This window comes from Grampus griseus, assembly GCF_964374135.1.
Source record: "Grampus griseus genome assembly, chromosome: 6".
NCBI classification, from domain to species: Eukaryota; Metazoa; Chordata; class Mammalia; order Artiodactyla; family Delphinidae; genus Grampus; species Grampus griseus.
Window position 1 is genome coordinate 69,471,338 of NC_139000.1, and position 22,229 is coordinate 69,493,566.

Sequence of the window (22,229 nt, forward strand, 5' to 3'; positions counted from 1 at the left end):
GAGTCGCTCTCCATTTTTTCCTCAGTCATCCTCAAGTACTTACAAGGAGCTGTCTGATCATACTTTTCTCGTCTCCCTCAGGCAATAAGGAAACAACTTGTGTCTACATTTGTGGATATTTTCCTCGTAGGCTATGCCTTTGGGCATCAATTTGAATGCTTCTTTCCAACAGTCTATGATGCTGTGAACTCTGAGTAACATCCGTGTGATCTTCCCCAAGCTGAACTTGTGAAATAAGAATTTGGGTCTGATTGTGGGTTTGTTTCTTTTTTTAAATTTTCTTTATTTCAGCAAATGAACAATAAATATACCTGAAATCATAATACCACTGAGTCTGAGAATAAATATTCAAACTTGACTCTTTTCTTTGTTTTAAGGCAGAACTAGAGGATGAGATATTTTTTAACTTTTTATTTTATATGGGAGTATATTTGATTAACAATGCTGTGCTAGCCTCAAGTGTACAGCAAAGTGATTCAGCCACACACATTCATGCATCCATACTTTCTCAAACTCCTCTCCCATCTAGGTTGCCACATAATATTGAGCAGACTTCCCTGTGCTACACAGTAGGTCCCTGTTGGCCATCCATCCCAAATATAGCAGTGTGTACATGTCAATCCCAAACTCCCCAACTATCCCTCCCCCACCCTTCTCCCCTGGTAACCATAAGTTTCTTCTGTTAGTCTGTGGGTCCGTTTCTGTATTGTAACTAAGTTCATTTGTATCATTTTTTTTAGATTCCACATATAAATGATATTTCTCTTTCTCTGTGGGTCAGATTGTTTTTTAATGAAGTGTGTGCAAGCAAGAACATTAGTTGTTCCCCTCCACCCCACCCAGAACTTCATTAGGACAAATAGTGTAAAGATGAAAAGTGGTCTTATGCACTGAACTTGTCTCCTCGTCTATTAATCATCCAATAATTTCCCAACTTCCTTGCAGTGAGATTTCCACGAGGATAAATCCAGGCCACGTATTGTGAGCAGAAGTGCTCTTGCCCTGTAGAGTCCTGGCCCTTGAAAACGTCCCATGTGATGCACCAGACTTTTTCCCTTTACCACTGAGTGGAATAGACTCAAATACTGCAGAAAAATTTGCAGTCACCTGTTGATGATGGAAAAATCCACAAAACAGGGGGTACCCATGTCCCCGACTCACTCTTTGGAGAGCAACTTAGAACATCCATCTGATCAGGAATGCCTGCCTTGTGTTCTTATACCAGGGAAAGATAAGATTCTATTATGATCCAATTCCTGACAGCATTCTCTTTACCCGTTACAGCAGTCAGCATTAAGTTAACTGACAAATATCTTTAACACCACACTATCCAAAAAACCTTTCTATACTTCATGTGTTGAAAATAGCAAATACCTCTCCCAAAACTTAAAGTGATCTTTTAAATTACGTTAGAAAATTATTTATACAAGAAAAGAGATTGTGTTCTGTCAAAACCTTTTTTAAAATCATGATTTTCTTTTCAGACATTTTTCAGCCTGTGAGGAAACACAAGTCGAGATTGCTTTGGACTTGAACACTAATGTAATTGAATGAGAAGTGTCACGAGTATAAAAAATATTCTGTATTTGTTGACATTTCTTTGAGGATTCTTACATAAGGGAAAGGCACCTTTTAATTTCCACTCTGACAACCTCCCAGGCACAGGGGCTGTATTCCTTTGCCTTCAGATAGACATGGATTCCATGGAAATACTCCCGGGCAGCACGTCCCAAATCTCGACAATCCAGATTGTCTTTTTTCATCTGCTCCAGTCGGTGCAGCCTCAGATGAAGGCTAGAGAGAAGTTTATCGAGGAGGGTGTTGTTCCAGGCAGCACGGCTGTCCTCTGTGGTGAAGAGGTTGAAGATCTGCTGGAGCATCAGATGGTGGTGACAGGTGCCTTGAGTCACCTGGATTGGGGTGATATTCTCTCTTTTCCAAGGAAATTTGAAGTCGGTTCTGTCCTTTAGGCACCACTGAGAGGGGATTCTTTGCAACTGTTCCAAATGTTGGAAGACGTCCTTGTTTTCCTGGCTATGGCTTCTAAGCAAGTTCCAGCCAAGAGAGTAAGCAGGGATAGAGCAGAGCAGCACTCCTGCCACTAGTAAATAGATCTGGGCCATTAAGAATGAGTGATTCACTAGACGGCCGCCAGGAGAGGCGTGGGCACCGCCAAACAATTAATTGGAGGGAAGCTTCCTTCCCTGGAACTGTGGACAGCGTCCTTCCCTAGGCGGCCGGTAGAGGGCGCAGGGTTTGTTTGGGAAACGCCGACGATTAAGTTTGCCGTCTGCAGCTGTCTCCTGCAGCTCGAGAGACACGGCGAAAAGTAGTCCCTGAGGCTGCTTTAATAATCAGCATAGTGCGCGAAAAACCTTGGTTTTCTCGGTGCTGAGCGTTGAAGAGGAAGTATTGTTGCGGCCTCGCCACAGACATTTTTGTGTGGCTGGGAACAAGAACCGTGCATTTTCAGGCTTCCCCTGAGTTTTGCGCTTTATTTTCTCACAGAAACTTGAGCGAGGCAATTTTTGGGAAAGAAGCCTTTTTCTGAGCGGTCTGAGGTGGGAAATCAGAGCGATTCCCAGCCGCAGAGAAAGGGGAGCCGATTTTTCCGATTCGGGCTGGTTTCTGGCGCGAGACAGCGAAGGCCCAGAGAAAGGGGAAGGCGGCGGCGGCGATGGGACGACAGGACGGTGTTGGGGACGCTCTGAGGGGTGAGTCGGAGCGCGGCCACCACCGGGGCCGAGGACGCGGGAGCTGAGCGCCCCTGTAGATTCTCTGGGACTTCACGGAGTCTTTCAAGGATACAGCGTTAAAGTGAGCGAGAAAGTATTGAGTATCTGAAAAGTAGGAATATTAAAAAAATTCACAGCCTTTTTTTACATTTTAAAATTAATTTTATATTTAACTTAATTCATATGATATTTAAATTAAATATTTTAAATGTTTGATATTTTTATAAATTTATGTTAAAATATTTTCAATATTAAGCGTAGAATATTAAAATATATTTTCATATTAAAATATAGCATTTTATTAAACTTTATTTAAACTATATTGTCTTTCTACTAAAGTAAGTATTTAATATAATTAATTATTTGTTTATTTATTTTAGGCTGGGTGTATTTATTTTAGGCTGGGTTCAGTCTTCATTGCGGTGCGCAGGCTTCTCATTGTGGTGGCTTCTCTTGTTGAGGAGGACAGGCTCTAGGTGCGCAGGCTTCAGTATTTGTGGCTCGCGGGTTCCAGAGCACAGGCTCAGTAGTAGCAGCACATGGACTTAGTTGCTCCACGGCATGTGGGATCTTCCTAGACCAGGGCTCGAACTCGTGTCCCCTGAGTTGGCAGGCGGATTCTTAACCACTGCACCACCAGGGAAGCCCCAAGTATTTAATATAGTTTTACTTTTCTATCTTTAATGGAAGCCAACTCATTAATATTGTCAAGATTACTTTTTCACTTGTTTTTAATTGAGGGAATTACCATGTTTGACAATTTCTAATGACCCCGTGATAGTCTTAACTGATTTTTAACTCAAGTTCCTGAAATGTCTTTCCCAGGACCTCACCTTGACTATAAGGTTAGAAAGAAGAGTTGGTGTGTACGAGCAATTGAGGACGTTTAGCAGGTCAGACTTTTTCATTTTTCTTTAGTAAGAATTTTATACACTAAGTGGAATTTGCCCAGATTTCATTTACATCATGAAGGCTTACTTTGTAAGACTGTCAGGGCCATGCAAATGGAGGTCAGCTTCATTTCTTTACTTAAAAGTTTTATATTTTGTTCCTCGTGCATATTTTGGGATTAAGTTTCATTTTAAAATGTTGCATTAAAACATCCTTTATCTTGATGACTTAGATTTGGTGCCTTCTTACCATTGGTGCTTAAGAGAAGTACTAGCTTAACGTTGCCCTAATGCTAACCCAGGAAATAGCTTTTGAATTAGAGTATTGTGCTGTTCTATGGCTGAAAATCTAGGAATGCTTTAATTCTCATCATCTCTCCCCCATATATATATTTCTTACCATTTTCCTGGTCTCTACAACATTATTTTAATGTCTTTTTTGAAAGGAAGGAAAAACCCTTTTGACTGCCTTCTGATTTTCTCAACTCACACCCCCTTGGCTATGGTAACCACAAATCTGATCATTTTCTCTGAGGTTATGTTTGTTTTTAAGGTATAATTTAATCTGTGTCTTAAAAATTAACACCAGAGGTGGTCTGAAACAAAATAAGGTGAGGAAAAGGACTATTTATCTCGTTTATACTAGTCACAGAGCAGCCTTTTTTTTTTTTTCTTTTTTTTTGTGGGAGGAGGTCAAAACACTTTCTTAGATGCTGCAAAGAGCTTCAGGTGCGGTAGGATTTCTCTCCTTAATGTACGGGGCACTGCTCTAAGGGTGGAGACTAGGTCTCTACTCCTTCGCATGCCTACAGGCAATCCCTCTCCTAGAGTTTGCATTTGGGGGCCTCAACATGCAGACCGCTGAGTGTTAAGGAACCTGTAGTCAGAGCTTCTCTTGGCTGGGCTGAGGGTGGACTATACAGGTTACCATTTGTTATATTAATACAAAAGCCTTCTATCATTCACTCTGTTCAAATTCTCAGCCTGTACTTTGCAAACTTTATTTTATTTGATCTCGGCAATGTCTTGTGTGACCACAACTAACGGTGTCTCCATTTTTTAAAAGAGGAAATGAAAATCTGATGTCATTTAAATTCAGGAGCCCCAGATTTTTGTCAGAGTGGAGCCTTCTGCTGCTCCCAGGCCCTCGTCTTCATCAGCTCTGAGCACTGGCCCTCAGCTGCACTGAGCACGTGGTGCTTCCCTCATCCTAATCCTGCCTCTAAAGTCTGTCCTCCCTGCTCCCTGGAGGGTGGTCACCATCCCTGCCTCACTTTCCTGGAATCCACATTGCCAAGCGCATTGTCACATATATACGCAGTCAGAACATTTCTGGTGACGGAATGAAGAGAACTGCATGAATTCACCCTTGTTGTTCATTTTTATGTCACAATTATCTGTAACTTTCAGAAAATGTGAGCTATGGTCCTGTAAAGAAATGTGGAAGAATTTAAATCTGATGTATGAGTCCCTTAGGAGGAGAATGCACAGGGGTGAGGCTAGTTGTATTTTGGTGCAATTTAAGAAGTGGCAAAATAGGTACAGGGTCAAACCTCTAAGTATTCGTATTAGAACTGAAAAAGAGATATATTGAGACGCAGGTTTTTATTTCAACCTTGGGTCTCATTTAGATGAATACATCCTATTGGATTGATACTCTTTCATGTTCCAGGAATGTGTTTAATTTCCAGTGTAATAAAGGAATTGAAGTTGTGACATTCTATGTGCCCATAAATGGCTTATTTAAGAATCTCCTTTGCAGGCAGGTACCCACAGCAGCTGGATACAGGCTCCCACAGCCAGACACCTGCATCACCAGGCTCACCGGGGCCTGCCACCCTCCTCACTGAGGACACCCAGGATGATGTTCTCCAGCCCTGTCTGCACCCTTAGCTGTCACCTGGCCCAGAACCACAGCCTGCCAAAGCAGGAGACCCTCACAGTCCTGCCCCTAACAGGGAGAATCTTCTTTGTTTTCCTGCCTGAAGGACAAGGAGGTTTTCAGGTTCCATCAGCACCAGTTGGCTGACAGCCAGTTCCAAAACACTCAGGCCGCCTCATTCTCCACGAGACGATACAGCACTTCTCCATCGTCTTCAGCACAAAGAGCTGAAATTCCTCAGTGGGCTTGATCAACAGTGGGCAGATCTGGAGACTAGTTTGGTGCAGGAGATGGAGAGGAAAAGACCCTGCTGGGCAATGAGGACTCCAGCCTGACTTTGAAGAACTTCCAAAGGACCAGGCTCGATCTGAAAAGAAAGTCCACAGCTGCTGTGCCCAGGACAATATGAGAGTGGAAGTTAAGGCGTGAAAATCAGAGTGTGCTTTCCCTGTATGTTCAACCTCAGAGAACGCAGGAGTGGGAAAAGGAGACCTGGACCCAGCCTTCTACAATGGAGTCTTCTCTGCTTAGAGGTGGCCTCAAACGTGTCCGTATTCACTGAGTTCAATGACTTTTCTTCTGATTCAGTTGTAAATACATCGAGTCATCTCAGCACATTGTTTTTCAACAGTAAGTGGAACAATACAAAATAAAAAACAATACAAAAATAATACAAATATACAAAACAATACAATATAATATAATATTACAATTATTACAATTACAAAATAACAATACAATATAATAATACAAATATACAAACAATACAAAAAACATTACAAAAATACAAAAAACAATACAAAAATAAAAAAAATTTATTTTTAATTTGTAATAATTAGAATTTATTTCTCTATGATGATTGTTATATTTACCAAATTTATTCTTCATATTATGATATGGTCAGCTTTGTATCTTGTTTTCCTTTGCTTTGGGGGTGCAAAAGGTATATTTTAAGTGTTAGGTTTAACTCATACTCTTAAAGAAAATCAGAGTGTCCTTAAACCTTTAATCTGCCTTAAAATCAAAAAGGAACATAAATAGTTTTATTCATTTCATTGGTTCTTAAAATATTTTGAAGTATCTCTGCTTTCAGGATTTTACTTGTGTTTTTTAATATATTGGTAGATAAAACAAAGATATTACTTTCGTAATGGAGCACTCTGTCAGAGAAGACAGGCTTTAAAGAGTAAAAAATTAGCTTGAAACCCTTTCTAGGTTATGAAGGAGAAGCACAAGGCATTATGACAGGTTATAGCAGCTGGAGCTATTCTCTTTTACTTGTTCTTTCTCGGAGAAAGCATGTCTAATGGTTGCTGATTCAGTTTCAGCAGTTGCATGATCAATAAACTGTGAAATACATTATAGAATCATGGAATTTAAACTTCAACAAAGAAGTGTGACTATCCCTTGTATTGTTGGCACTGTGGTGGGTGCCAGGTGCAATGAAAATAGTAGACACATTGCCTGCTGTCACAGAGCTTGCAGTCTGGTGGGGATATGGGTAACTAGGTGTTCAATGAAAGGAATGCTAATGCTGTGACAGGGAAAGTACAGGTTCTTGGGAGTATGTGGGCTTGCATGGATCAGGGAAAGCTTCTGCAAGAGCAGTTGGTAAGCTGGCATCCCAGGGGTCTGCAGGAGTTTGCCAGGTAATTACATGCTGGTCAAGTTTGGCCATGTGTGGAGATCATCTAGGGTAGCAGGTAAATATGAGGGTTTGGAGCTAATGACATTTGTTTGGAGATGTGACCCTGGGTAAAGACATGCATATGGAAGTCAACAGTCATAGAGAGGACGTTTGGAACTATTTGGTAGGTTGAGACTATATGTGCAGAGAAGTTGAAGTGTGGGACTAGCATAGATCGTTGAGGAACACCAATTCCCTAAGATGAGAGTGTGGAGTCAACAAAGGAAGGAGAGAAGGAGGGGCAGAAAAGCAGAGGACGGTGGTGACAGGGAGAGCAGATGAGCGTCAGACTTTAAAATGGCGGGTATAATAACAAGTATCTGATGCTTCGCACATGTCAGCCAAGGCTGCTTCACGTTGATCTCTAACCTCAGTAAGATGTAGCTTATTGGCAATATCTTATGACCTAGTAAGTATCTTAAGAAATTAATCTCAATTTTCAAGATTTTTTTTCCTCTCATTTGTTTTAAGCAAGGATCTTAGAAGACCCTTAAGGCTTCATCGATAAAGCATTCAGCTTTATATATATAATCAGGGTTTTTCATTAGAGAGTTTTATTCACTACTTCGAAATGTCATCTTATATGGATAAATTAGATAAAAATTTGTAATCTGCATCAAAATGCTTTTAATTTCAGCATGATGTAAATTTAAATTTAATATATTACTTTCTACTTAATATTGATAAATATCTTCTGTGCCAATGCACTGACTGCATTTTGTTTTGATGTCCACTACAGATCCATGGGTATTTGCAATCTAGTGTTTGGTACATCTGTGAGAATATTGCATTTGCTCGTAGAATTTAAAAATGTGTTTGTATGCTTTGCACAATACTTAAAAAGATGATCCTATTTTAATTCACAGAGGTAGAATTTTTGCATAACAAAATTATGAGCTCAGTAAGGCACAAATATGGCATTATATCAATATATTCTGGGGACTTCTCTGGTGGTCCAGTGGTTAAGACTTCTCCTTCCAATGCAGGGGGCGTGAGTTCGATCCCTCGTTGGGGAGCTAAGATCCCACATGCCTCAGGGCCACAAAACCCAAACATAAAAAAAAAAACAAGCAATATTGTAACAAATTCAAGGAAGACTTTAAAAATTGTCCACATCAAAAAAATCTTAAAAAAATATGTATCTTTTGAGTGGACATGAAATAATGGCTTTTACTCCTTTGTGCATACCTGTCACTATAACAACTATCATTGCTATGTTTAATATGTCCCTGGTGCTTACAATAATCTGCTCACTTAAGATAAGTTTATGACTTGTTATATTCTCATGATATAGAGCATATAACATGCGATGGTATGTTGAATGGAATATAGTAGTCTCATTATCCCTATTCTAAAGCTGAAAAAACTGTACTGTAGGAAAAAGAAAACAATTGCCCTAAATCATGCATGAAGCCGAAGGAAGACTAAGGAGATGCCGAGCTAACGAATTTACTGGTCACCTGAGAAGACAAGAGTAACCCACAAGAGAAGATGCAGCAAGACTGTCATTTTCAAACACTTTTACTGACACAACTATGTTCAGCTTATTACACTTATCGCTTTTATTAACAACTCTGAGGACCAATGATGTCCCTAACAGTGTGCAGGTTACTGGGTGGGAATAAGAAGTGTAGCTGGAGAGTGAGCTGAGTGCTACGGTACCTGATGTAGATGGAGATCTCTTTCCTAAGCCTGATAAGACTATGCAGTTCCACTCCCAGGTTTGCTACGACCCTATACTGCTCTGCCTCCCCTTTGGCCTCCTCTTGTCCCTGCTTGCTCAACCACAAACATGGCCAGGAGTTCTGCATCCCTGCTGCTGCAGAGCCTGTCCCATGAGAAAGGAAAGGCGAAAAGTCCTCAGCTGTACACTTTCATTAAGGCTAAATTGAGAACTGGGGAGCTGAGCTGCTTTGCCCAGCCTTCATCAGGACGCAAGAAGGCTTTGGAGTTAGACGAAAGTTATTCTCCATCAAAATATTTGGGGTCCTCTGGTTTGTTCCATTTCCTTCTGAACTTGAGACCTCAGGAATGCCAAATTCCAGTGCTGTTTTGGGGAATATGTGAAGTTTCTTGTCTCTGTTCCTAGGGGCTGATTGGGACATTTGGGAATCTATGTGCCTGTGTAACCCGAAACATTCCAACCCACGGCTGTTTACAGATCAGTATCATGATGGAGAAGGGGAAGGACTGGGAAGTCCAGTTCCTGAGACTCGTTCTTTAATGGATTTTCTCAATTTGTAAAGCCCCTCAGCATTTGTCAAATTCCTATGCTTTTGTATTTGCTTTGTGAAGGGCTGTGTTCATCATGACACAAATGAAGGTGGCTGAGATGGTAGAGGGTGTGCAAGGCCACTGTCAGACTCTCTCCCTAACCTTCCTCTGCCTCAAACACTCAAAGTCAGCTCTCAATCAGAACTGGAGAACCTCTTCCTTTCCCTAAACCCAGTTCCTGGACTACTGCATCCTTCCCCCAAATGCAGCAGAGACAAAAGAAAACACTCTTTTTTAGAAGAAACGATTTACTTGTGAAGAATGAACTTTGCTGTTTTTGAGAGAGACCATTTTGTTTTCAGAAGATGCCTTACCCCAAGGCTTCCTTCCATAATCTGTTCCCAGTGGGACTCCCTCGTGTCAACCTCTTGCTGGACTAGGACCCTGGAATTCCACAGGGCCAGCTAGCAAGAGGGATGCCTGAGATGACAGAAGATATGAATCACCTTTCTGAAGAGAGGGTGGGGCTGGTGTCACATGAGTGCCTTTCAGGTGAGCTCTGCAAACCAAAAATAGGAGCCTGGGTGTGTCTAGGGAGAGTGGAAGCAAAGAGAGAGTGGAACATACTGAGCAGACTGTTCTACTGGGAAGAGATTCTTTCAAGATTAATGCCCAGGAACTAGAATTCGAGGTCAGAGGTTCAATGACACTAATAGTAAGGTCCATGTGTGTAGAGCAGTGTCATTTCAAAGCTCTTTCACACACATTGCCCCAGGCAATCATCACAACAATCCTGGGACTCTCCCAGACACAGACTATGAAACTTAGGGAGGTTAAGTTGTCTGAGTCATTACCCAAAATTTTGCCCCCAAAACAGTCATTGTTCCACCACGTCTCACACTGTCACTTGATGGGTAAGCGCCATGGCCCAGCTTTCACATGGACGAGCAGAGCCTGGGTTAGAAGTGTCCCAGGTCCTGACTTCTTTGCTTTCTAGCTCTGAGTCTCTCCTCTGGGGGGCCATTATTTTCTGAGAGTACAGGCTCTAGGAGGTGACATTGCCAGCAATTATAGACCTGGGACTGTATGGAGAAGAGAACTAAGATCAAACCCGGGAGAGCCCAGGATTGGAGAGCAGAACCTTACCTTTCATAGCTCCTGCTTTTTTCTTCCTGCTTCTGCGTTGCTGCTGTAAGCCCCCAAAATGAAAGGGTTCAGAACCTATTTTGTGCCTTTCTCATACTAAAGAAGCAACAAACGTTATCAATGAAAAATGTTTGTGACTTTTTGCATTATTTGAGGTCTCTGTTATTTCCATATTATTCATTTTTAAAGTAGATCCAAGTATTTTCTACTGGTCCTTCTTTCTCAAAGAATTTTTACTAATTCCCAGAAAATCTTTCAGAAGTAGAATACACAAGTACTTCCCTGGTGGCAGAGTGGTTAAGAATCCGCCTGCCAATGCAGGGGACACGAGTTCAAGCCGTGGTTCGGGAAGATCCCACATCCCGCGGAGCAACTAAGCCTGTGTGCCACAACTACTGAAGCCTGCGTGCCTAGAGTCCATGCTTCGTGACAAGAGAAGCCACCGCAATGAGAAGCCTGCGCACCGCAAGGAAGATTAGCCCCCAATTGCCACAACAAAGACCCAATGCAGCCAAAAATAAAATGTAAATAAATAAATAAATAAATTGTTTTGAAAAAAAAGAAGTATAATACACAGAAATTGCAAGTATCTTCAACATGCAGCACAGGGAAATTTCACACACTGAATACACTGTGAAACTAGCACCCAAGTTAAACGTAATACATTTTGCCCAGGACCTAGCATGTTTCTTATGTTGCTTTCCAGTTGCTACCTCAGAGCAGCTCTCCTTCTCCTCCCCGATAGTAGCCACTCTGTGACTCTAACAGTCCTGATTATTTCTGACAGACACACTTTTATGCCCCTTGTGTATATTTACTCATTGAATCCTGAGAATAATCCTATGAAAAAATACTACTATTGTCCCCATATTAAAGATGAGGAAACTAGGGAGCTTAGTGATTGTGTTATTTGTCAAGGTCACACTGCTATTAATAGCAGAGCTGGGATCCAGTGCCATGAACCCTGGCTCCTTCTCATAGAGGTTTTGAAAATCCTAGAACTCTCCTTTCACTTGTGCGCTCTTCCTGTGGCTTTCACTCTAACAGAAACCTTGAAGCTGGAAACCTGCACAGAACCAGAGCAGCTGTGTAGTTGGTCAGTGAGGTGGAGGGACTGAAGTTATGTGTAAGGGATGAATGGTTCAGTAAAGCAGGACCGGGGAGAAGGTGAGAGGAAGGTGCCAGGATTGGCCAGTCAACACCATATGTCACCAGCTTCCCTCGAGGAGATGACTCCTTCCCACAGGTATTTGCACCGACCACTCTTTCCTGGTGGTATAAATCAGTTACACCTATGACATCAGGACTAACCATTCTCCATAATTTCCAGGACTTCCCTCAATTCCATGGAATGCCACCTTTTGACAAGCATTTCCTGAAATGAAAGTGGTAGGACTGTTCCAAAGGACAAAATGGACCAATACTAGTCTGAAATAAATTTACACAGAAAAAGATAAGAATGTAGGTTTCAGAACTTAAAAAACTCAAGAAGTTTTCTCTCATAAGAATTTAATAAATAAAACAAAATGCAAATTTAATGAAATGGAAAGGTGAATATTTTCTAAATTTTAATACAATGTAAGTATAAATATATTGATATGAAAATATAAAAATAAGATACATAAATAAATAAATAAACAAATAAACAGAATAAATAAATAACAGGGTAGTCATTGCTTAGGAACTGATGCCCCTGAAGCTGAATAAATTTAACATATACTTGCTTATCACTACTGACAAAGTAGTAGCTGAATTAATACAATAAATTCTGTGATTAAAGTTGAAATAAGAGCCTTCTGAAATGACTAAAGACATGTGTGCAAGGGTGATAGGGCATCTTAGTCAATGAGAATCATTTCAAGGTGACCCCAGGTCTCCATGCATAATTCTTATCCTTTCTTGCAAGTTGGTTGATGAAGACAAGGATCTCATGATTTCCACTCTGACAAGTTCCCAGGCACAGTCACTGTATTTCTTCTCTTTCAGGTAGAGGTGGATTCCCTGGAAGTACCTCTTCACGGCCAGTGTAGGGCCCGTCACTCCCAGGGCAGTTTCTTCATCTCCCATCGCCTGCACCAAGCAGGCGTCCAGGTCCTCCAGCTGCTGATGGAGTCCAGTGCAGAGTTTGTCCAGGAGGGAGGTGTCCCAGGTGGCAGGGGAGCGCTCTGTGTGGAAGAGGCGGAAGACCTGCTGGAGCATCTCGTGGAGGACAGAGGTGGCCTGGGCCTTCGGGAGCTGGCTGCCATCCACCATGTCCTGGGGGAAACCGAAGTCTTTTCTGTCCTTCAGACAGAAGCGAGGGGAGATTCTCCGCATCTGGCCCAGAAGCATGAAGTTCTTCCTGCTAATCCGCACGTGGTTCTGAGACAGGTCGCAGCCCAGAGATCCACCAGGGCCGTAGCTGAACACCACCAGGGCGGTCAGTAGAGAGAGCACGAAGGCCATGGGGCAAATGAGGCTGCTGCTGGCCTGGCTGAGAGGGCGTCCGGGGGAACCTTGGCGGTAGGTTCTGTGATGACATTCTTTCTAAGCAAGGCCATTAAATAGGGAACACAGTAATTTTCATTTTCTAAACATTTCTATACCCTTTTACTTCCTTTTTTTGATTTTCACTTATATCTTCTCAGTATGGTCTATGAAGATGTCATCATTCTAAACTATTAATTTTGCAAGAAGTTTAATTTTCCCAGTAATTTCAGATGTGCCCATCCAAATGGCTATTTATTAATGAAATGAGAAAGGTTTTCGTCTTAAAGTCAGAAGTGATGTAGGTTTGTAAATACGCACATCCTATATCTCTTTCATGCATAAATGTTGGTCTTCTCTGTTCCAGGAAGAAATTTTTAGCCCTGATCTTAGGTTCCATTTTTACCTCTTACTTTACCTAGGAAGGCAGGCTCTCTCAGCCGTATGCTTTCTGTATTTGCTTAGGGATTTACCAGATCACTCTGGCATAAGCTGTTTGAAACAAAAGATGGGTTTTGTTTAGTGTTTGATTTAGAGAAGAGGCTGATTATTATGAGTCCATGAGCTTCTCCCATGTTTCCTTTCCTTCTAGAACATGTTCCTTCACGTCCATGTGGTCATGCTTCAGGGGACCACGAGGTGAGGACTATTATAGATATTGTCCTTTCTTTCCACCATTTTCTTACTGGAGACCTATAGTCCTCCACAGGCTGGGCCAGTACCCCCACCAGGAATCCTGGTTCTTTTCAGGAGAATATGGGTGTGGAGATCCTAATTCCAAGACAATTGTATTTCCCCAGCAGCACCTCAGTCACAAGGGAGAGATCACATGTAGTTACACCCTCTCCTCTAGAGTGACAGAGTCCCCTTCCTAACCTGGACTCCCACCCTGAGGGCAGGCTCACCACATCCCGAGGACTTTACAATCTCCTATCTGTGGAGGGGCTTGTTTATTTGTTGGGAAAATAATTCATCTTCCAGGACCCTCACCCTTGCCCCCGGAGTGTTTGTGTGAAGGACCCTAGTCCTCAGTGGTGACCTCCTCCCCTCCTGACCCATGTCCTTAGGTATCAGAAGTGTCAGCAGCCCTCAGATGCTGAGAGCAAAAGTGTGTTTTCTCTAAGGTGGTGGAGGAGTTACCCAATTCTAATCATTTTACCCTGAGTAGAAACATAATTTTTATTTTGCCAAATACAAATTTTATTATTCAACTCTTTTACTAAAACTAGTCAACACTTGTTATGCTCAAAGTTTCTGAGCTGGGGGCAGAGAATTCAGCGACGGTGTTGTCTCTCGTTAAAGCTTATGTCACAGAAACCAGTGAGGTTCAGTTGTTCATTCAGTCAGTTGATGCCAGTGGGCTTCTCCCTTCCTCTGTCTCTGTCTCCCTCTGAGAATGCAGGGCAGCGAGGCCCAGGATTAGGTCAGAGAGAAATCGCCTTCTTTCCTTTACTTATGTGTAATTTTTCATTTAAAGTTTTTGTCACTTTTATTCACTTAGTGACTTATTGGACAAGATTTGTCTCGCTGCTCCTGCATTAGTTCTAATTCATGATGAGGTAAGAACAATAAAGGGAGGTAAAGAAAGGCAAAGGGGCTCCAGTCTCTATCATTTTCAAACTTTAGATTTTTTGTTTATCACTGCAACTGTCCTAGAAAGTAAAAGTCGACAGCTGTCTTGTGGGCATAAAGAAAACAAATGTGAGTCTGAATGTCATGAATGTGAAAGAAGGGAAGTGATTTCCCCCTGACACAATGCCGGATTCTAATTTAGCTAACTTGAGTGCAGCACAGTTGTAGAATAGGCTACGTCAGAGGAGAAGGATGAGGCCAATGTGAAAAACAGAAAGACAGGAACATGGTTGCTTCTGCCAGAAGCTCAGAAAAGACCAAGTCCTGGGTCAGTTGACGGCCTTCAGCTTCGCAAGACCAGCTCCCTCATTTTTCTTTCATTTAATCCATGAATGATCAGTTTTGAGGAGAGAAGGAAGAAGTCACACCCACCAGCTCACAAGTGACTGGCAACCAGAACCCCAATTGCTAGAACACTAACCCTGTCTGGGAGGATCAGCAAGATCCGTCTTGCTGAGCATCCGTCTAGGTGATAAATGCATTCAGGCAATGAGAAGGGTACTTTAAGAAAACTAGAATTAAAGGAAGGGAATTAGATGATTCCAAAAGATCCTGATCTTATCTGGTTAATAGGAATCGTGATATTAAAAAGTAAGAACTGAATTTTATTGCTTGCTACTAATGGACTAGCCACTTTCTAAGTTCTTTAAAATTTAGCGACTTCCCTGGCAGTCCAGTAGTTAAGACACCGAGCTTCCACTTCTGGGGGCACAGGTTCGATCCCTGGTCGGGGAACTAAGATCTCGCATGTCCCATGGCACAGCCAGAAAATAGAAAAAGAAATTAACTCAACACTCTCAATAACCCTATTGGATCCAATTCACTTATACAACTGGAGAGAAATATAAATCTGGACGAATGAACTGTTCCAAATGTACCCAAGATACAAGGGCAAACCTTAGGGTGCTTACAATGATTTGTCTGAAAGCACCCATTAAAGAAAGTGAAGACTGCACATGAACATGATATTTAGGAACCAACGAAATAAGCAGACAGAGGACAGTGAGATGACAAAGGACCCTTATTCCACTTAAGATGCCAAAGGGTTACTGTCTGTGGTTTTGTAGGGCTACATGAGGTGTGGTCTGAGTCCACTGAACTGACTTTAAGTTCTAATCAAAATAGACAAAATCACTATTAAGTAGTTAGAAGGGAATAGATTTTTCTGCCTATTGAAAAAAAAGGAAGTTTCCTAGTGGCCTAGTGGTTAAGATCCGGCACTCTCACTGCCGTGGCCCCGATTCAATCCCCGGTGAGGGAACTGAGATCACACAAGCCACGCACTGCCAAGTGTAAGATTTCGTGAGTGATTTCTTCAATGAAATATGGTAAAATAACTTTATTAACCCTAGAAGAGCTGACCCCTGGAATCTACGTATTTTTAACGCTTGAGTTTTCTTGTGAGTTTAAGAAAAAAAAAAAGCACCTAACAATTTCTAGCCATGTGAACTCTGACGTTTCTCCTTCAGGATGACAACTAAAAAGTCACTCACCATCTGGTTCTACAAGAATAAAGTCATTAGCCACAGCAGTCCCTTACCCCAACACGCCCTGACAGGAGTTCAGGGTAGAGATCAGGAATGGGGCACTCTCTGCTCTGGGAAAACTGACAGAATAGGACTGCAGGTAGTTAGATAATTTCCTGAGAAATTCTATGAATTCAATTTTTTGCAACTTCTCATACTTAGAAAAGCACTAAAATCATTAATAGTGACAAATGCTCCTCATGACTAGCAGCAACCTTCTCCCAAGATGTGTCCTAGATTGCACGTATCCTCTTCACCACAATCACATATATACTGACATCCCCATTCTGTCCTTGGAGCCGTTCGTCAGAGCAGACTGAGAGGCTGTCCTCCAGGCTATAGTCCTCAGTAAGTCCTCCCAAAAACTGAACTCCCAGCTCCTATGTTGTCGTTTGTTTCCAGTCAACAAGGACCTCACTGATTTCCCAGGAGACCTCCTCAGGTCAGCCTGCTGTTCTCAATCTCAATGAAGACACCTCCATTTCTCACCTACAGTCCAGGCTGGACATCCATTTGTTTACTGATAGAGTCCAAATAAGAATCTCTACTCTTTATTGTTCCAACTGTTGGTTAAGATGTGGGTACCGAAGAGGCCTTATGTATGACCAAGACGGAAGAGCATACGCGCTTCTTAGACAGAAGCAGTGAAGGTTTTTAATGGGTTCCTTAGCAGGGAGAGTCTGGCTTGAACTCCAGAGTCACCCTCATGGCCTTGTATAGTTCTCTTTATTTAAATTTCTAGCCTCAGCCCATTAAAACATCATAATACTGAAGAATTGAAATAAAAATATTATTTAAAAACTCATTTGTTAATAAAATGATATTTTTAGCAGTAATATAGGAATGGTTTCTGCTTGTTTTAGGACCCTAATCCTTAGGAAGGTTTCCAAACCTCTAAATGTACTTTAAATGTCCTTCTGACTTTAAAAGTACCTACTCAGTGCTGTATGCACCAACTGGAAAGAATAGAAAGATGATTGATCCATCAGTGTCCTCTTTCCAAAGTGCCTAAATTAAATAAATGAATTTCCACTTAGCTCTTTGTTGCTTTTAGAAATTGTGACCTTCCAGTGTGCATGTTACTGATACCTGCCCTGCTGGAAAGGCTCTACCCCAGTTGTTGCTAAATATATTAAAATCCCTGCCTGTGTCCCTTCTATTCAAGCATGTTTTATTTTGTTTGTCTTTCAAAGGGGCAAAGACATCATGATGGAATGTAAGAAATTCCTTGGATTGCATTGTCCCCAGGAATATCCTTCCCTGCTCTGTGATTACTTGCTGGGTCCTAAGGACAAAACAAGTTTGCAGCTGGCACTGAGGTAACCCTCGTCCCTTCCAAGACTCCGCAGGCTGCTGTGGTATCAGTGCTGGGGACACTGCTAGTGGCCACATCCTTATGGGAGAACTCTGTGCTATCGCATGCACCTCATTCTTTTCTTCTCTGAAAAGGAATGTTCTGGAGAAGCACTTGCCTCGGTGCAGCTGATCTGTGTTCTTCCATGTCCTGAGGACCTGCCGCTGTTCCAGTGAACGCTTTAAACATCTCTGTTCTCCTTCCAAGTTCTCAAGCTGCTGCTGCCTTTCAACTCCATGTTTCCTGCGCTTTGGGCTTTTTGAGCAAATAAGAGTCCTGAACCAGGTGAGTTCCTCCTAGTGCAGTCAGCACGTGGAAGTGTGCAAATAGAGGCACAGGTGAGCTCCTGGATTCTCCACCACTGTTCAGTGTTGGGCAGGGTGCCATCTATTTACTGTGTTTCTCTGGGAGTCTGGACAGTCTGGACCTGCAGTGCTTGGCAGGCGGAGAGCGTGGAGTCATATGAGAGTTTCTGACAAACCTAGAACTTTCACTCAGCTTCTGCTTTCCATTGGTGGCTTTCTAGTCTTTAGCGGAAATTGACAGCCAGAAACCCTAATGGAGAAGGAAACAGCGGTATGAATGGGCAGTACAGCTTAATGCAGAGTGAATGGGGAAAGTACACTATGGATTTCTACACTGGGAGGAACTGAATGATTGTGATATTTTAGTGAAAGAATGGGATCCAGGAAAACAGAGGGGAAGGGGAATTGTGCCATGTATCAGAATCAGCAGATAGATATATGGTATATTTTATACTATGTATTCATATATATGTACCATATATGTATATTATTGTATGTAAAATTACATACAATTGATGACAAACTTTCTCCCAGTTCTGTTTTTTAGGCTGTCATTTTTCTGCAGTCAGTGACAGAGAGAGGGGGAGGAGAATTCATTATTCCCATTTAGACCTATATGAAAAATATAGGAAACAACACACTACCTGTTTAGCCCTCACTCTGTGGATGATACTCTGCTAAGTGTTCTTAAATATTCTGGTTGGTCTAATATTCAATACAACTCTAGGAATATTTTCCCGACTTTATATTTGAGGAAACTGAGGCTCAGGGAAGTTAAGTGATTCCCCAGCATCACACGTGTGTCCTGGCAGAATCTAGACTCAATGCAGAAACCCATATCACATATAAATAATTATTTAACTTCCATCCTCTGTAATTCTCAAGCTCTTTGTTTGCTTCTTTGGTGCTTTCTGAAGATCATTTTTCCCTGCTTGACTCCTAAGTGCACTGGCTACTCCACCTTTGTGCCCTCTTCAGACTCTCCTCTTTCTCACTCTTAAAAGTTGAAGGTCCTCATGAGCTTTCGGTCGTCATCTCGTTCTACACTCTACTCCTAAGGAACGACATCCACATATGCTGCTTCCAATGGGAAGTCTGTCTTTAGATGTTTCTTGGCCACTTTATGGAGTCCATGTGCTTTCTCCCCTTCTTGAGATGCCTCATTCCAGATTCTGGTGAGAGAATCCCCTTTTCCCTATCTCTCATTGTAATAGGAAACTTAACTGAAATAATTTAGCATGATTACTGTTTTTATATCTTTTATCTCTTCCAAACTGAACTCTCCAGAAGAATAGGTTTGGCATTCTCTTTTTTCACCTCTGTATTCTCAGAACTATCAAATATCCAATATAGAAATATGAAGTTTTAAAATATAACCTGGAACTTCCCTGCTGGTGCAGTGGTTAAGAATCCGCCTGCCATTGCAGGGGAAACGGGTTCGATCCCTGGTCCGGGAAGATCCCACATGCCGCGGAGCCACTAAGCTTGTGGGTCACAACTACTGAGCCTGTGCTCTACAGCCCGTGAGCCACAACTACTGAGCCCACGTGCAGCAACTACTGAAACCCGCACGCGTAGAGCCCGTGCTCCACAAGAGAAGCCATCGCAATGAGAAGCCCGCGCATCACAACGAAGAGTAGCCCCTGCTCGCCACAACTAGAGAAAGCCTGCGCACAGCAACAAAGACCGAGCACTGTGAACAATAAATAAAATTTAAAAAAATAAAATAAAATATAAACCACTGAAATAAATGAATGATAAGAATTATGAGTAGAATTTATCATCCATGTTTCAGTATGCCTTGCAAAGTAAAGCTACTTCTTTTTGTAAGAAAAAAAAAGTCCAAATGTCATCTGGGGGAGAGTTTCATAAATTAAACAAGAAAATAATTTGAAACAATATAGAGGTAAGCATATTTTATTATACTGAATACACTATAAAGTTGAACATGGTATTATATGAACAAAACTATTTTAAATACCATACATAGTATGACTGACATTTAGTAGAATAATAAATAGATGACTTCATGAGAGCCCTTTGCACTTTAATCACTATCATTTTGACTCCTGGTCTGATCATTTCTAAATCTCTACTGTATATGAGTCTAGTTCTGATACTTGCTCTATGTCTTCAAACTGTGTTTTTCACCTTTTAGTATGGTAAATTTCTGTTGAAAGTTGAACATGATGTATGGGGTAAAAGGAACTGAGGTAAATTGGCCTTTAGGGTGAGGATTTACAATTCTCTTGCTACGAGGTTGGCTATGTTTACTTCAAGTCCTGGGCTCTGTTTCTGCCCTCTTTATTTTCCATATCAGCCAAGCTGGCTTATCCTTTGGGATTGGTCTTCTTGAAAATAGATTTATTAGACCTGTTTGACAAGTAACCACCATAGGTGACAGGTCTATATCTTGTTCACCATTTTATCATTAGTACAGAGTTCATAATAATTACTCCAAATAATTATTAACAAAGAGTATTCTTAGATTTTCCATTAGACCTCCCATCAGAAGCTTCTACTGACCTCACATCAGAGCCTTATATTGAAGTAATTATTAAGCATCATTAGATGATTCAGTACATTTCTACTGAGCCTCTTGGTTCATCATTCTCCATCTCACAGTGAAGACGTAGGGTGGTGAAAATGTAGGGCATAGGATGCTAGATAAAATTAGCCTTCTCTGCTTTCCTGGTGTCAGAGTCTTTGTAATGTTATACGTTCTTTTTCATTTAGTATTTTTCTGGGCAAGGTTTGTCTTGCTACTACTGATTTACTTCCTTTTTCATCTTGAGTTGAGTATCTTAAGAGGGAAGCAAAAATGGAAACATAAAGGGCCCATACCATGATTTTCCATAATGTGCAATACATCATTGATTTGCTTCTCCATTCAACTTTCTTGGAAAGCTGTCCTCGCATTTGATGTACTGAGGTAAAAGGAAAACAAATGCAAATCTGACTATGATGAGAGTGAAAGAAGTAAAGTGACTCCCCAGGTGAAATAATGACAATGGGAGTTCTTCTCTTGTTACCCTTCCACTTGCTCCAGAATGGGTTCTGCTGATTAATTTCAGCAAATCAGCTCTCACTAAGGTCAGTTCTATCTGTTTCCCTTGTAGTGGATGGTTTCAAGCGCAGAGCAGCTTACTGACATTCAACATCATATTCATCAAAATAATGATACATTATCACTGTAAGTGATTAAATGTCAGGATTTAAAGTAAATCAAATCTTGAACATTGATATGAGTTTTCAGTACATCAAATCCATGAAATCTCTTCAGAAGCAAAAAATAGTTCAAAAAAGGAAAACAATGCAGAGAAAAAAATAATCCACATCCATTCTAGGTTCCACCCTATGTCTCTCCTCCAATTCAGACGGCAAATATCTCAAACCTATATTCTGTGTATATTGTCATTCCCTTCTCTTATTCATCCTTCCACCTTCTCCACTATGGTTTCTGCTGATTAATTCTACCAAACAAGCTGTCACTAAGTGGCCAATGCCATCTCTTTTCCCAATGTAGGAGCACTTTCCATCTACGTTTTCACGAATGCATTGAATCTTCTAAGCAGTTTCAGTCTTTCAAACATGGTCTTCTCACCTTTCTCTCTTGTCCTGTTAACATATGGCCATTTCCCTTGCTTTCCCTCCCTTTTAACGTTAAGGTCATAGGATTCAATTTTCAGTCCTTTTCTCATTTGATACTCTCCTCCTATTTGATCACTTCTTCTGTTCCATGCTTTACACTTCATGGAATTGCTTCTAAATTGCCATCTCCAGTATCCAGTGGACATTTGCACTTAAATGTCTACTAGTTAACTATAGGTAATATCTACTGCTTTAATTTCTATATCCTCGCATGACATCATCCACCTTCTGCTGGGGAAATTCCATTTTCCCACCTTCTCACTGTAGCACTAAATTTAACCGATATTAATTTCTACTACAAATTAGTACTATTTTAAAAATAATTAAATTTAATTGTGAGTTAACTGATTTTTTAAATTTATTTATTTATTTATTTGGCTGTGCCAGGTGTTAGTTGTGGCACACGGGATCTTCATTGCTGCGTGCAGGATCTTCATCACGGCATTCGGGATCTTTGGTTGCAGCATTCAGGATCTTTTAGTTGTTTGCGGCATGTGGGCTCTTACTTGTGGCATGCAGGATCTAGTTCCCTGACCAGAGATGGAATCCGGGCCCCCTGTATTGGGAGAGCAGAGTCTTAAACACTGCACCACCAAGGAAGTCCCTGTATTAACTGATTATTGTTTTTAGGTTACTTTCCTTTAAAAAAAAAATCAAAGTTACCCAAAGCAGAATTGGATTAGTTATGTTCACCTCTAGGTCCTGAGGGCAACCCACGACCTGGCTAGAAGAAGTCTATTT

At 41.3% G+C, this 22,229-nt stretch overlaps 1 protein-coding gene, 1 long non-coding RNA gene and 1 pseudogene across 3 annotated transcripts; 1 reads left to right on the forward strand and 2 right to left on the reverse strand.

Moving 5' to 3' along the window:
- Positions 1–1,610: 1,610 nt before the first annotated feature.
- LOC309824106 (interferon alpha-13-like) lies at positions 1,611–2,123 on the reverse strand (the record flags this gene model as incomplete). The annotated part of the gene is made up of 1 exon (XM_082656861.1): positions 1,611–2,123. One exon carries the CDS (start codon positions 2,121–2,123, stop codon positions 1,611–1,613), a length of 513 nt encoding a protein of 170 aa, XP_082512987.1.
- A 196-nt stretch (positions 2,124–2,319) lies between these two features.
- Positions 2,320–6,269, forward strand: LOC309824070. The gene is made up of 3 exons (XR_014296886.1): positions 2,320–2,714; positions 3,561–3,628; positions 5,388–6,269. It is a non-coding gene; the product is annotated as an uncharacterized lncRNA (long non-coding RNA).
- Positions 6,270–12,411: 6,142 nt separating this feature from the next.
- On the reverse strand, positions 12,412–13,094 carry LOC309824069 (interferon omega-1-like; annotated as a pseudogene). Its single transcript has one exon. The product of its transcript is annotated as an interferon omega-1-like (transcript).
- Positions 13,095–22,229: the final 9,135 nt, after the last annotated feature.